Source organism: Chanos chanos, chromosome 4 (genome assembly GCF_902362185.1).
Source record: "Chanos chanos chromosome 4, fChaCha1.1, whole genome shotgun sequence".
Classification (NCBI taxonomy): Eukaryota; Metazoa; Chordata; class Actinopteri; order Gonorynchiformes; family Chanidae; genus Chanos; species Chanos chanos.
The window spans coordinates 40,057,890-40,071,733 of NC_044498.1; the positions used below are offsets into that span (position 1 = coordinate 40,057,890).

Sequence of the window (13,844 nt, forward strand, 5' to 3'; positions counted from 1 at the left end):
GTAACCGGGGGTGAGGATGGGGGTGGGGTGGGGTGGGGTGGGAGGGCTACTGTAGACATCAAAGGGGGATTTGGGGGGGGGGGGGTGTTTTTTCAAGTCAAAGTCTGATCATATTGATACTGCATTCAGGTATCACATGGTCACATCCACAGTTCTGGATGTCCACATAGTGCACCTGCATGTTGACTTTGATCATGCCAGAGAAAAGAATGACAAACAGTTTTATATAAACACGTGAAGGTGAGGCTGATTAAAAACTCCAGCCGTTTTTCATCACGAGTGAAAAATGATTTAACAACATCTCTTTTCTCTGGAACATTTTAACAGCTGCTAGCAATAATCAGACTAACAGACCAAGTCAGTCAAAATCATATATACTCACCCGAACGCGCTTCTTGGCGAAAAAAAAAAAAAAAAACATTTTGTTTGAACACCTGTGGCCACAATCATTTGTCATAGCAGGGGAAAATTTGTTCATTTGAAAGCTGCACGTCTATTGTGTAGCCAACACACAAATAGATTTAATTCAGCTAGTGGTGGGATGTAGCTTGTTTGTGCAGCTAATCCAGATGTCCTTGGAAGACGCGGTTTATCTTGTTATGGTCAAAAATAGGCAAACAAATTGCAAAATCCTCGACAAAAACGACGGAGACAAGAAAGAAAGAAAGAAAAAAAGAATTCCTCACATACTTTCAAGACTGAAAGATTCCTCTGCAATACTCATTTACTCCGGTTTCAACTGAAATATCGTTTTCCCTTTAGTTTTTGACTTTTTTTTTTATTTTTGTTTTGTTTTGATTTGTTTCAACAAGCCAAAAAGGCCAGTGTTTTGTATTTGCACTGCTTTTAAGAATACATATCCATTTATGGAGATGTGTGACAATCAAGTTGTCATTGCTGTTTATGTAAAGGTTAAGGAAAAGTTTAAGAAAAAAAAAACACATGGGAGAGAAATGTAAGATTATCGCTTTGTGAAGTTGATCTCCAAGATGATTTGTAGACAAACTGAGTTTATACCATCTGATGTCTTCAAAGGCAATAATGCCTGGTTTAACAGTGTTGACATAGACATAATTAACGTCACTGCGCGGCGGTTTACAGCACACTGTAAAGACCATAAAACAGGACAGATAGCCTTGGCCGTGGAACCTTTGTGAGGAAACCATGGATTCCTGTGATGCATAGATTGTGCTATGATGGGAAATGGATTTTATCATTCAGTATTACAATAGAAAAACGGCACTCTAATTTTTCACTTTTAAAAAGCAAGTGTGATGAATAATACAAATCATTAATTAGTTCAAGTCATAAATCTAGGCCCAAGCATGAGTTTCTTCCAGTATTCCTAGATCTTACAGTAATCTTATGTCATTCTAAGAAAATCTGAGAAAAATGTTGAAATGTTGAAATACTGAAATATGTTCAGTACAGGTTTTCAAGTCACTCTGATGTCATTTACCCTTGATAAAATGTACACAAGTTTCAGGGGCATTAAAAAGGTTTATTTTAACCATTGTTTATTTACAGAATCATGTTAACCTGTTTCAAATTTTTAACTGAAGTTTGGTTAAGAAAAAAAAAAATGTGACATGTTATGTATCTCTCTGGATAAATTAGATCTGACTGTTTTGTATGTTATGGGTTAGGATTGAAAATACACTCACGATTACAGCATGATAACACTTTAAACCTTTTGAAAAGACAGATAAGCAGGCCTTGACCCAGACTTAACCCTAAGAGACAGACTCTGACACTATTCCATTCCACCAGAAAAAAAAAATCCACTTCCAAAGCAAATGACCACTGTAAAACAGAAAAGTCAACACTGATTTTCCCCTCTGTCAGAATGTTGGGTGTGATGGGAAAAAGGGACTGCTTTTTTTTTCATGCAATACTCAAATGACAAACATTTCACTGTTGCCACAGTGGTACAATAACAGTTTGATTGAATTAGTACCTTTCATGACCTTGCAGTGAACAGTAAACTGACAACCACATATTGCCAAAGAGTAGGAGTTATATCTCACTGAGGTCTTGCACTGATGTTACAGATTAGATTGGTTAAGTTGGTAGAGATGGGCTGCTGTGGTTAGTTGATAGTTTGGGTCAGTTGTGTCCAAGGCAGGGGAGAAAAGAGAAAAAGCCATAACCACATTTTTACCAGTGATGCTAAAACATTGATTGGGGATCACTAAACTATCCCATTTGAGAAACAGATCTGTCTGGTAGGCAGCAATGTGTCTTGGTGATAAAACACCTGGTGTGAAACATGTAAATACACAAGAGAAACAAAAACATACTCTTACACGCACAGACAGTGCACACAATTCTTTACAGGTGGAAATTGGCATTTAATGGGTAACTACACAGCAGGGCTCAGGAATGCTTTAAAGAACAAAAAAAAAAGGAAAAAAGAAAAAATGTTTTCTTTCCAAAGCATTGTCAGACCCAAATGAAAGGCCTTATATCAGATTTGTTTTTCTAAGCTTTGTTTTGTTTTTATTCATCTGCAGACTGAGGTCTCCACAAGATATTATTCAGAAACATATTTCATGAACTTAGTAATGACATCTAAATCTGCACACAATCAGTGCTTTCCCAAAACTGTGGCCTGAGTCAGACACACAGACCATAAGAGAACACAGGGTCATTACAATATATACAGAACATACATAAAATGGAAATAAAAGCAAAACAAAGATGCTTTGGAACAAAACATTACATTATTAATTAGCTACATTGGTTTAAGTGTAAAAGGTTATGGGCTTACAAATTATTTTGTTTTTCTCCCTTTAAACAATTTCTGAACCCCACTGCCAGGTTTAATGATTTCATCTGTACAAACTGCTTCATCTAGACACAAAAACACATAGATAAAGAGATAGATATATGTGATGTACATATATATTAAGTGTATAGTAATCTTCCAGATATCATCCAAATTTCATGTCAAGTCTTTCTAATATACAACTATTTCTTATATGGATGCCTATGCCAAAATAAATGATAAATGATCAAGTTTATGTTAAATGGGACATTCTGTAGCAGAGCAGTAAATCTCTGTCCATTGAGTAAACATATACTACTGATGTCCATTTACATTCCCTTTCAGTCTTCAAGTGGACATTCACCCTTTTCATATTTACACCCACCGTAACCTTTATGCTGAGATTAAATCATCGACTGAATTTTTCTCATATGATATTTTGGCAGACCATGTTTTGTTTCGTTTTTGTTTTGTTTTTTGCTGTTGCTGTTTACATTTTTAATTTCAAGTGTATCAAGGTGTGACATTTGACTGCTGACCAAACAAAAATAGCCCTGGCACTTTGTCTGAAAGACCAATTATAGAAGATGCTTCTGTTACACACCCTTTAGCAAACAGAAAAAAAGGCTTTGACTAGATTACAATCGATATGGAAGAGTGTAATCTAGCCCCCCCCCCCCCCCCCCCCCCCCCCCCAAGACCACTGGAAACAGAAACAGATCTTTGATTTTGTTAATCCTGATATCTAAAATTAATTTATTTGGGAATCCAAAATCAAATGCCACTAAGGTAAATGGCACTCTATACAGCTGGGATTGCCTTTTAGTTCCCTGTGAAAAATGTCTTTGATTAAAGTAAATACATAAATAGATAAATATATTAAAAAGCAAATGCTGATGAAGAAATCATACTGAAATATGCCCAGGCCCAAATCTGAAGAAAGGGTGAACTTCTCTTTTAAAATGTACTTGTGGAAAGCATACTCAGCCATCTTGAATTGTCAGGTTGGCAGTTACTTTCAAAATCTCCTTTTGCGATATGGAATGAAGGCATTTACCCACACATCAGTGAAAAGTAAAAAATCAGTAGCGTCAGGAAGCTTTAAATCCAGCCACTTGAACTCCTGGGTTAAAGGACAAAATCCAGGGAGTCTTTGATGAAAATGTCCGTTTAAAGACTTATTTTGTGAGTCAGCTGTCAAAATAGATGGGATGTTCTCAAAATGTCCTTAAGAATAACATTTCTGCACAGGCCCTCCTCATTTTGGTCTCATTACTCTTGAACTTCTGGAGAGTTCAATCCAAGGACAGTACCTAATCTGAGATACTTAAGTCAAATATAGTCCATGGAGGTTTGGTAGGACTAGTGGGCATGTGTTTGAAGTTCATTCCACTGTTAGGCATATCATTCAAGAAGTCCAGCTTAGACTACTGATATCCTAATCCAGTGTTAGCAAATACGTTTCCACTGTGTCCATCAACACTTTCTTTTAGTTTTAGAGAAAGGTAGAAGGGAGAGAAAAGGTTAAAAAAAAAATCAGATTGATTACAGAATCTGACACAGTTCTGGTGCATTCTCCCGGCGGTTCAAACGCAGGTCCCCTGGTGTGGAACGTAGTGCTGTTTGCGGTTCTTCAGGCTTGAACCTTTGGCTTTGAAGTCACCAGGTTTCTGCTGGGTGGTATCAATGAGGGCACTTGCCAAGGCAATGCCTACAGGGAGTAAACACAGGGTGGAAGAGAGACAGAAGGAGAAAGGAGGGAGAGGAGAGATAAAGAAGCAAAGTAAACTTCAAAGCTAAAACAGAGGAATGCCAGGTTAAACACAGTGAAGTGAAATAAAAAATGCTGCTATAAACTAACCTTGACCCAGTGTCAAACTCAGGAAACAAACCTTTGTGTCTGTGCATTACAGATTATTTATAGAGAGATAGATCACTGCCTGAGTTTTTGGATACAGACAGACAGACAGACAGGCAGACAGACAAAAAGACAGATAGATAGATAGATAGATAGATAGATAGATAGATAGATAGATAGATAGATAGATAGATGGATAGATAGATGGATAGATAGATAGATAGATAGATAGATAGATAGATAGATAGATAGATAGATAGATAGATAGATAGATAGATATGTAATTCCTGAAGGAAAGTAACATTCTGCTTAGACCTGCTGGTCAAGGTGAATGACATCACTGCATTCTCTAGATAGAGAGGTTCCAAGAGGTTTCACACAGTAAACCTCACTCAGTATAAAGGAATAAAGTTCTTTTGTTCCTCTATCTATTTTCCAAAACTATATGTGCAACACACTTTACTGATACATTTTCAGCTTGCTGTAGGCTTAGCAATGTTCATTAGGGAAAGAACTAAATCTGACTTAAGATGCAACCACAAAAACAACACTGACAACAATAACAAGTCTTGCTGTAATTTGGACCTAGTTCCTGGTGCATGTCACGCCCTAGTGGTTTCTGGCTCCTCATAGAAATAAAGCCGATTATGTGTGTTTTGTCCAGACAGAGGAATCCTGGGGTAAGGCACATCAATGATTTTTTTCCCAGCATCCTCTGCACTTTGTGCCCCAAAAACTAGAACTAGGATGAGTGTTGAGTGGTACATCTGGTTACAGTACCGACTAAAAGTGTAGATTGCTTCCTACATCAGGGATTTGAACATTTTAACCTGTTCCTCCTTTTGGTTAACCTTGGCCTGTCTTGCTAAAACTGTCTCACTAGACAGATGTGGACCCATGCTCCTTAAAGCAGGTGTCTGAGATTTAAACCATTGTCTGTTAAATTAAAGTCATTTTTCCTAGCACAGGACTATGAATTTCTATTTTAAGATCATATAGCTTTTGGAATGTCCAAATCTTTCTTATATTGCAGAACTAATCAAAATCTCCAACAATACTTTGTAAAGTTGGTGAGTTTCTTCTTCTTTTTTTCTAAAGGTAAATATTATGAAAACATCACACCTTCAGGGTGACCAGACATGTCTGTCTTAAATGAATTAATTGCCAGGAACAATCGAATCACGACATGGTTGAGTGTGATGCTAAAGTGCTTTGTGTGAACGGTACATTACACTCATTAGCGTGACACTGCATCAGGTGAGCTGGTGGAGACATTAACACTGACAAACACACAGAGTTGCCCCATGGGAAAGTGTGTTTTTCAGACTCCTGACCTTCCCCATGCATCACTCCAAATCAACATCTAATGACCCACTGTCTCTTTTCATCTTCCAAAATTGCCCGGGTGTGTAAGTGAACCTGCCACCCGCTGTGGTTTAGCACGCGCGATGTGTTAAGGTACACACAGCAAACACAATATCACATTCTGCTTTCTCTGCAGGTGCTTTGCTACCAGCTGTCTCGGCCGATGGGTTGCGTTTTCATTGCACCACCTGGCTCTATGCAGAGCAAAGAGCTCCACTGACAAGCTTTACCGTATGATGTCAAGGTCACTCATGTAAATGATGAGAGCTCTTCACTAGCAATCAGTCCAGTCAGGCTGTACACGCAGCCAAGGTTACAGACAGCAGACAAGACTCTCTCCTTTTCTGACTCTTTTAATGTCGTTGTGCTTCTTTTTGATATCTTCTTCAAATCAAAGTGACCTGGATCAACAAACACTGTTTTTTTTGTATCACACTGTACAAACTGATAGCTAGCACAAATTTGCATGTGTCTTCAAGATCTAAAAGAGTGCAAAAAAAAGACTGTAGTTATAGTTTAGTCAGGGTAGTCTATGGTGTGTAGAGGGTGTGTGCAATCACACATTATCTGCCTAACCACATCACCAAACACTCTTGATCACCAAACTAATTAAAAAAATCCTCTTTCAGCGGGGTGATATATTTTACAGTTAGGTGTTCTCTGGACTCTAGACTCAACATAAGAAGATAAAAGGAGGATGCTGGGCCAGTTTCCCATATTTAGCCCGTCTGATCCTAACTGTTATCCTAAGCCGCAACGGACCGACCACAGACATTGATCTCAATTCCATTTGATCTGCATGTTTTATCTTTTTACTTATTTATTTTTTAAATGCAAAGACAGACACCTTTAACCTTGACTTGCATTACAAAACAGTGGAAGTTTTGAAATGGAAAGAGGGAGTGCATGGAAATGTCTTCGGGAAAAGAGCATGCTCACCTTTTCCTTGTCTTTACAATGCAAATGCAGATTGAAAGTAATGGGAATCTATTTCCGGCGTACGTGATGTAATTGAAACCCTTCCTCATTTGCATGACAATGCTAACTTATGAAAACTGCCCCATATCACATTTTACCACTAATTACAGTATTTCGCTGACCTTCAGGTCTCCACTTTCATGTTTTTTTGCTGACCAGTGTAGATTTGACTCACACTCCACTGTGATGTCTTCATCATTCAAACCATTCCAGTAACAGCAGGAAAAAAATCTTGAATGCTTTGTTTTCTCATGCAGTGTCAATATGTACAAAATATAAAGAGATCATTTTTCCTAACTCATGTCTATAACTCCAGTATGAAATTTTTGCTCAGTCTTGGGTGCAAGGATTACTTCTGAACAAGACCATTAACCAGTGAGATTTTATCAGTTACTGGATCACTAGCTTTGGCTTTGCTGACATCATTTGTAGAGAACGCATACTGTAAGATTTCACATTTTCAAACTTTCTTTCTGTTTGGTTCATTAACGTACAATTTTTTTTATTTGTTTAGCTGTGGAAGTAGTGTACAGTTTTGAAGTGAATGAAAATGAAGAACTCAGTAGTATTACTTGAGGATGGAAATGTCTAAGTCATAGGTGTTCCATTCAGGGTCAATAAACATGGCTTTCTATTATTTCTTCTCAAATCACTGTCAGTCGCTTACCAGTCATATCGATCAAAGCTGAACTTTTGGAGGTACGTTAAGGTCGTGTTTGTTTTCTCTGGAAAGGCATATACAGAGAGCAAGTGTCTGCTCACATCTGCTTGATAAAATACAAAGGATTTGACCATTTTATGCCCTGTGAGTACAAAGAAAGGTTACCTCTTAGGTTACCCTTCCCTTGCAGAAAAAAAAGAACATTGTGTGTGTGTGTGTGTGTCTGTGAGTGTTTCTCATGGTAATCCTACACTGCATACTGAGCTGCATGAGGATTCATAGATGGACAACTAGTTCACTTTAACTACCAATGGTTCATGTCCAGAATGATACTGATATCAATGGACTAACACTAGGTGCAACAAGAAAACAGGAGATAAGAAAGGAAAAATGAGAGAAAAACATTCCGTTTAGCACGCTACTGACCAAACCACTTTATTAATCTCACTCTCAAATGGTCTTTAGATTATGATAACACGGTGGGTGGCTTGCACATGGATCGTTTAGTTCACTGCCAGATTCTTTCAATTATTCAAGTCTTGAAAGTCCCAACATTGTGTCTCTTAAGAACTGTACTGAAAAAAAAAATAAGTCATGTAGTGCCTTTGTGAAGCCTTGAACCAGCAATGCAGATATCTGTGTCCTTTTCATAGACATGCTAAAATTAGTGGAAAGCTCTTTACATAACATACTGACCAATTGATTTTTAATACAAGAAGGGAAAACAAACACAACAAAATAAAATGAAACAAAATAGAATAAAAACAACCCCTGAGAGAAGACTTGTAATTTAAAGCCAATAAGAGGTCTGAGAAAGGAATCGGCACAAGACAACAGTGGCCACACAGAACTTGTACCTGCAGGTTAGAGCAGAAAAGCCAGAAATAGAAAGGCAGAGAGAGAGAGAGAGAGAGAGAGAGAGAAAGAGAGAGAGAGAGGAATAGACAGAAAATTAAGAGGAAACAGACAGAATTAAGGAAGGGGGAAAAGAATAATAACATTGCCCTTTCCCTTGTCCTTCATTTTCCTTTCCAGGCCTGAGAAAATGTAAAATGCTTTTAAGTGTATTGGCTCAGCAGAGATCCCCGCCCCTAATGGGGAAAAAATGACCAAGAAACAAAGATCCATGTAGGGAGTCAATGTCTCTCTTTCTTCAGCTATGCTACTTTAAGCTACGTCCCTTTTTGCCTCCTTCTTTCACCATATCCTCCACTCCTGTCCTGCTCCCTGCTGGTAGACCTCTCCTCCTCAAAACGTGAATCAGAGAAAGGAAAACCTGATTTTGTTCTCCTTGTTGTGTGTTGATATGTTTGCTCATAGCTATGGTTTTGTAAGCCAGAGAATTGCCTCGTTACCAAACTAACAGATGTTCTCTATCTGCTTCTCTGAGGCAGTGGGCTTACTCTCATAAATATGAGAGCTTTTAAGTTTTACACGAACGGGGCAATCAGAGGACATGTTCTTAAGAGCAACTTTGTAACCTCACACACATACACACACATACTCAGAGAGAGAGAGAGAGAGAGAGAGACAGAGAGAGCAAGAGCTGTAGTTCAGGACTGCATGAGGTAGTATAATGCCCAGTTGACCACATGCCGACAATATACTGACCACAGTGAAGGAGCCTGGGTAGTTAAAGTCATCCCTCTCTATTTAGTCCAAACAGGGAAAAAGGGAAAAAAAAAGTGCTGACTATGCAACATTAACAGAGTGGGAGTAATGTCACATGTCCAGAGCTGAAGGACTGACACGACCCTGAACTGACTGCCTAGTTCATCAGCATCAGCAGTCTGTGGAGTCTTCAAAGGGAAAGGAAATTCAGCCTTTTTCACATATGGGCTCATTACAACCGTTGCCTCATATTTGTCAGTGTTTTACATTTAGACTTTTAGTTTTATTATATTTTTCAGTAAAAACATGAATTAGCTGTAATGACATAAAATGTACTCAAAGCTGATTTACTAAGACATTAATGGCAGTGACTGCGTCAAAGTTCTGAATAAAATATGTGGCGAATGTCAAATGGGCTGTTTCTTTGATTCTTGGTCCCTGTGATGGAATGTAAAGCTATTTTCCCTGCAGCCAGTCAGTAAAAGTCACACACTGATACGCTTACTGGACTTAGAAAACATCAACATATCACAATAGTAAATAATGGTCCACAGAAAAAAATATATATGAAAAAAATGATACTGCGGATTTCATTACAAAGATGTGGGCGCTATACTGAGCCCGAATGTGAAAGAGGATGACCTTTCCCTCAAACTGTTTTGTTAAGGATCAGCGCTTTTTTGATTATGGGATTCATTCCAAAACCCCCAAAACAAGAGCGTTTCTCTTGTCTGCTTTCCTTCACCAGCACTGCTTAAAGAACAAGGTCGATGAATGGATGTCAGCTGATTATAGTGCAGCTGATACCATTCTTTCTGAGGATCTTCTCAAAGACAAAGTTCCTCTCTAGAGTACAGGAACTGACCCTGTGCGCGAGTGTGCTTGTGTGAGAATGTTTGAGTGACAATACCCAGAAATCTCAAAGCTTTAATGGTTTCCATAGACTCACATTTCCTCTCATTGCTTAAATAGACTGAATAACAGATAGTTTAAACAAATGTAGTCCCACTGATCTGAAATTTTTTCCTTTTAGAAAACCAGCTTTCTTGCTCCTTAACAATCATTCATAGCATAAGTACAGCACTGGAGTCGGGGGATGAATGAAACATTAGACAAAAAGAATGCGAGAAATATGAGCAAGAGAAAAAGGGAGAGAATGAGAGAGGGATAGAGAGAGTGAGAGAGAGAGAGAGAGAGAGAGAGAGAGAGAGAGAGAGAGAGAGAGAGAGAGAAAGAGAGAGAGAGAGAAAGAGAGTGCAAGAGATTCTCTGGAATCCTTAAAAAGCCTAAAAAAAGATTGAGAGATTTTTATGAAAAGGGTGAGAATGATGATGAACTCTGAATTTGATGCTCTGTTAGAGCTCTTAAGTGAAGAGGGTTACACAGGCACATTCACACTTACAGACACACACACTCACACGCTCACATGTACATGCACAAACACACACACACACACACACACACACACACACACAAACACACACACACACACACACGTGAGCATATAGGTAAGTGTGATCAGCACCAATATATCTGATGTACAAAAAGAGCATATTTGTAAAATACACAGAGAATGTGTAGAAAGTTTTAATAGTGATGTCACATTAGAATACCTTACAAAAGATAATCATCTCTCCAGAGACATTTAATATTGGACATGTTCAAATTACTGCCCTTATAGCAAAATGTGGCCCTAGCTTTCAATTCACTACAGAAACAATTTGACAATTTTCAGGCCATTATAAACGAATAGATAAATAAATAAATAATTGAGCCTCTGTTGCTTCTTCTTCATAATGACAGCATGGCTGAAGTGTGTAGTGAGTTGCCACAGCACACAAAAATTACAAAATTACACAAGCACTCCCGACTGTCACAGCACAGGACAGTTTGTGTGAAAGCAAAAGGGGTCGATATAACCACCATCACGAAGGGTTCCTCTTGAAGTTAATCTGTGTATCCAGTTGGGGGGAGGGGAGGGGGTGGGGGTCACACGCCTGAGGTTTTCTCTTCTCATTTAAAGGATCTTCTCCTTCTTGTTTCCGTCACGTGGGGGGGAAGGGGGGGGGGTAGCAGCCTCTGTCAGCTCTTTTCTCCAGAGCTGGAGGAGACACTGTTTTACAATTTTGGCTCACTGGTAAAAAATTTTGCCTGCCATAAAGGAAGTGTGGGATTGACTCCTGGCCTATGCAACATACAGACTTTTATGCACAAATCTGTAATTTAACAGCCTCTATTACCACGAACCTGTACTGCCCTGAGGCCACGTAGTATCAGTGAAACAGCTCTGTCAGTGCTGTTGTCTCTTGCCCTATTTGTGAAAACAGACTCAAAGTGCTCTGCCCGATGGTGCACTCTAAATTGTGTAAAGGAGGAGAAGTTCACGCCTGACCCTGGAGGCCTTTCTAGAGAGAAAGGAAGAGTCAGATTTCCCCCCTCTCTCTCTCTCTCTCTCTCTCTCTCTCTCTCTCTTTATATTAAATGTGTTTTGTTTGTGCTTCTGGCCCTTTCTGGTTCATCTTGCACACCCTTCTCTTTTTTTTTTTCCATGCCTTGCAGTCGTGTAGAGATGAAAGTCTCCCACAAACACCAGCTCTCAGCGTCCACACACGAGCTCTTCTGTCTGATCTATTATCTCCTCCTAACTCACATTGCTCCGAAGATATCTGTGCCTCTGAGCTTAGGCTACATAAACAAGGATGATAACATCAAAAGAATCCAATGCTCTGACCACTACACTATATAAGAAGTGTTAAGACTCCTGAAAGATTAAAACTAAGCTGGGTAAGTTACTTTACACTATGACAGTGTCCACTGTGGACTGGTTTGGATGAACATGTTGTCGTCACGAGTTATGGCACGGGGAGAGGACTTTTTCGACAGCAGCTTAACACTCAGCTAGCTAAACCGCTAACCTGCGCTATTGCTTATCTATGGTTAGTAGCAAATGTAGTAAACATTAAACATTAGAATTGAGAAACCACTGAGAAACCGTCTGACATAAAGAATCTCGTCTGGTAACTGAGTGTGTGGAAACGACAGTTGCAGACTTTGTTTGAATGCGTTTGAGCATGAAATGTGATTCTAAGGATCGAGTTCCATTGTAACATGGCTGAATGTGTGGTCTTCTCCTAGCTGTCACTCAATTCAAAGATTCAACTGTTCCACAATATGCTGGCCCCCATCTGGTTAGGTACTGAACAACCTATCCTGTTTCACCTCTCCAGCCCCAGGAATGTGGCCGTTTAAGCCCTGGGAAGAGCGCTTGAATGCGAGAGACATCTTTCTTACCTATGGCGTGTGTGTGTGTGTGTGTGTGTGTGTGTGTGTGTGTGTGTGTGTGTGTGTGTGTGTGTGTGTGTGTGTGTGTGTGTGCGTTTACGTGTGTGTCTGTGTGTCTGTGTGTCTGTGCGTGTCTGAGTGAACTGTGAGAGAGAAATTTTCCAGTGGTACACACACACACACACACACACACATACATACACACACACACACCTCATTCTGAAGCTCCTGACATGTTTGACAGGCCAAAGCTCATATAGCAAAGCCTCTGTCCAGTTCTCATCTCTAGTTTCAAACCACTGCTTCCCCAGCATTGCTCTCCATCTGACCTCCATCTGCTAAACTCACTCTTTTCTCTTTCTACAGACAGTCAGTGCTCAGGACTGAGTTTAAGTGTATATTCAGTTTAATTGGGTTTGGGTTCAGCTGTGTGTGAACTGGGTGTCTGTCTTCAAGGGATTTTGACTTCATCTAAAATACATACTACCCATAATCCAGAGAGGTGTAGATCTGCCTCAGCAGCGTTAAGGTCATCAACGTTCAGTTTAAGAGACAGGTTGATGTAGTGTGAGAATATTCTTCTGTGGGTTTCTCAGACTATTCACCCATCATATATACTCAGTCATAGATCTGACACACTTCAGTATAAAAAGCTTCTGCATAATGTATGACGATGCAAGACTGAACGCATGTGAAAACATACAGGCCTGCAAACTGTTCTCTCCAGCCATGCACCCAGGCTCAGGAGTAACGAGATTTGAAATAAGTCATTTTAAGAATCAAGACTTCTGAGACAGTGCACCCAAACTGCACAGGAATCTCAAATAAATGTACATTCAACCTATATGATTGTGATAAAACTTGTTATCAACAACTGTTGTTTTGTTGAGTGTGAGGTAACAGGTTTGCAGGATATACGACGGAAATTTACTTTACCTTTGGTTCCTGTCAGCATTTGCTTTCCCCTGTAGGGTTACCCTCTAACTGCGTACACTCAAGACAAATGTTTAGTTTCACTTCTCCTCTCTCTTTCTCTCTCTCTCTCTCTCTCTCTCTGTGTGAGGAAAGTTATAACGCTGTTTTCAGCAGAGTGCATTGTGTCTCCTGTGTTTTACAGCTTTCCTGCTGCAGTCAGTTTTACACCTATTCATATTTCACAGCATTTATTGCACCAACATGATGAGCTGAATGACACTAAAGGGAGGGGTGAAAAGAGAGATCTAGTGCGAGAGAGAGAGAGAGAGAGAGAGAGAGAGAGAGAAATGGGGAGTGGGGGTCTTAAAAAGAGTGAAGCAATAATGAAAACAGAAAAGACAGGTGGA

At 39.4% G+C, this 13,844-nt stretch overlaps 1 protein-coding gene across 1 annotated transcript in view; it reads right to left on the bottom strand.

The window, feature by feature from the left end:
• Positions 1 to 4,353: 4,353 nt before the first annotated feature.
• The window catches only part of atrnl1a (attractin-like 1a), a 194,035-nt gene continuing 184,544 nt past the window's right edge, over positions 4,354 to 13,844 (bottom strand). The window contains exon 30 of the mRNA XM_030772321.1: positions 4,354 to 4,478. Coding sequence (XP_030628181.1) covers positions 4,354 to 4,478 — 125 coding nt within the window. The remainder of the gene's footprint in view (positions 4,479 to 13,844) is intronic.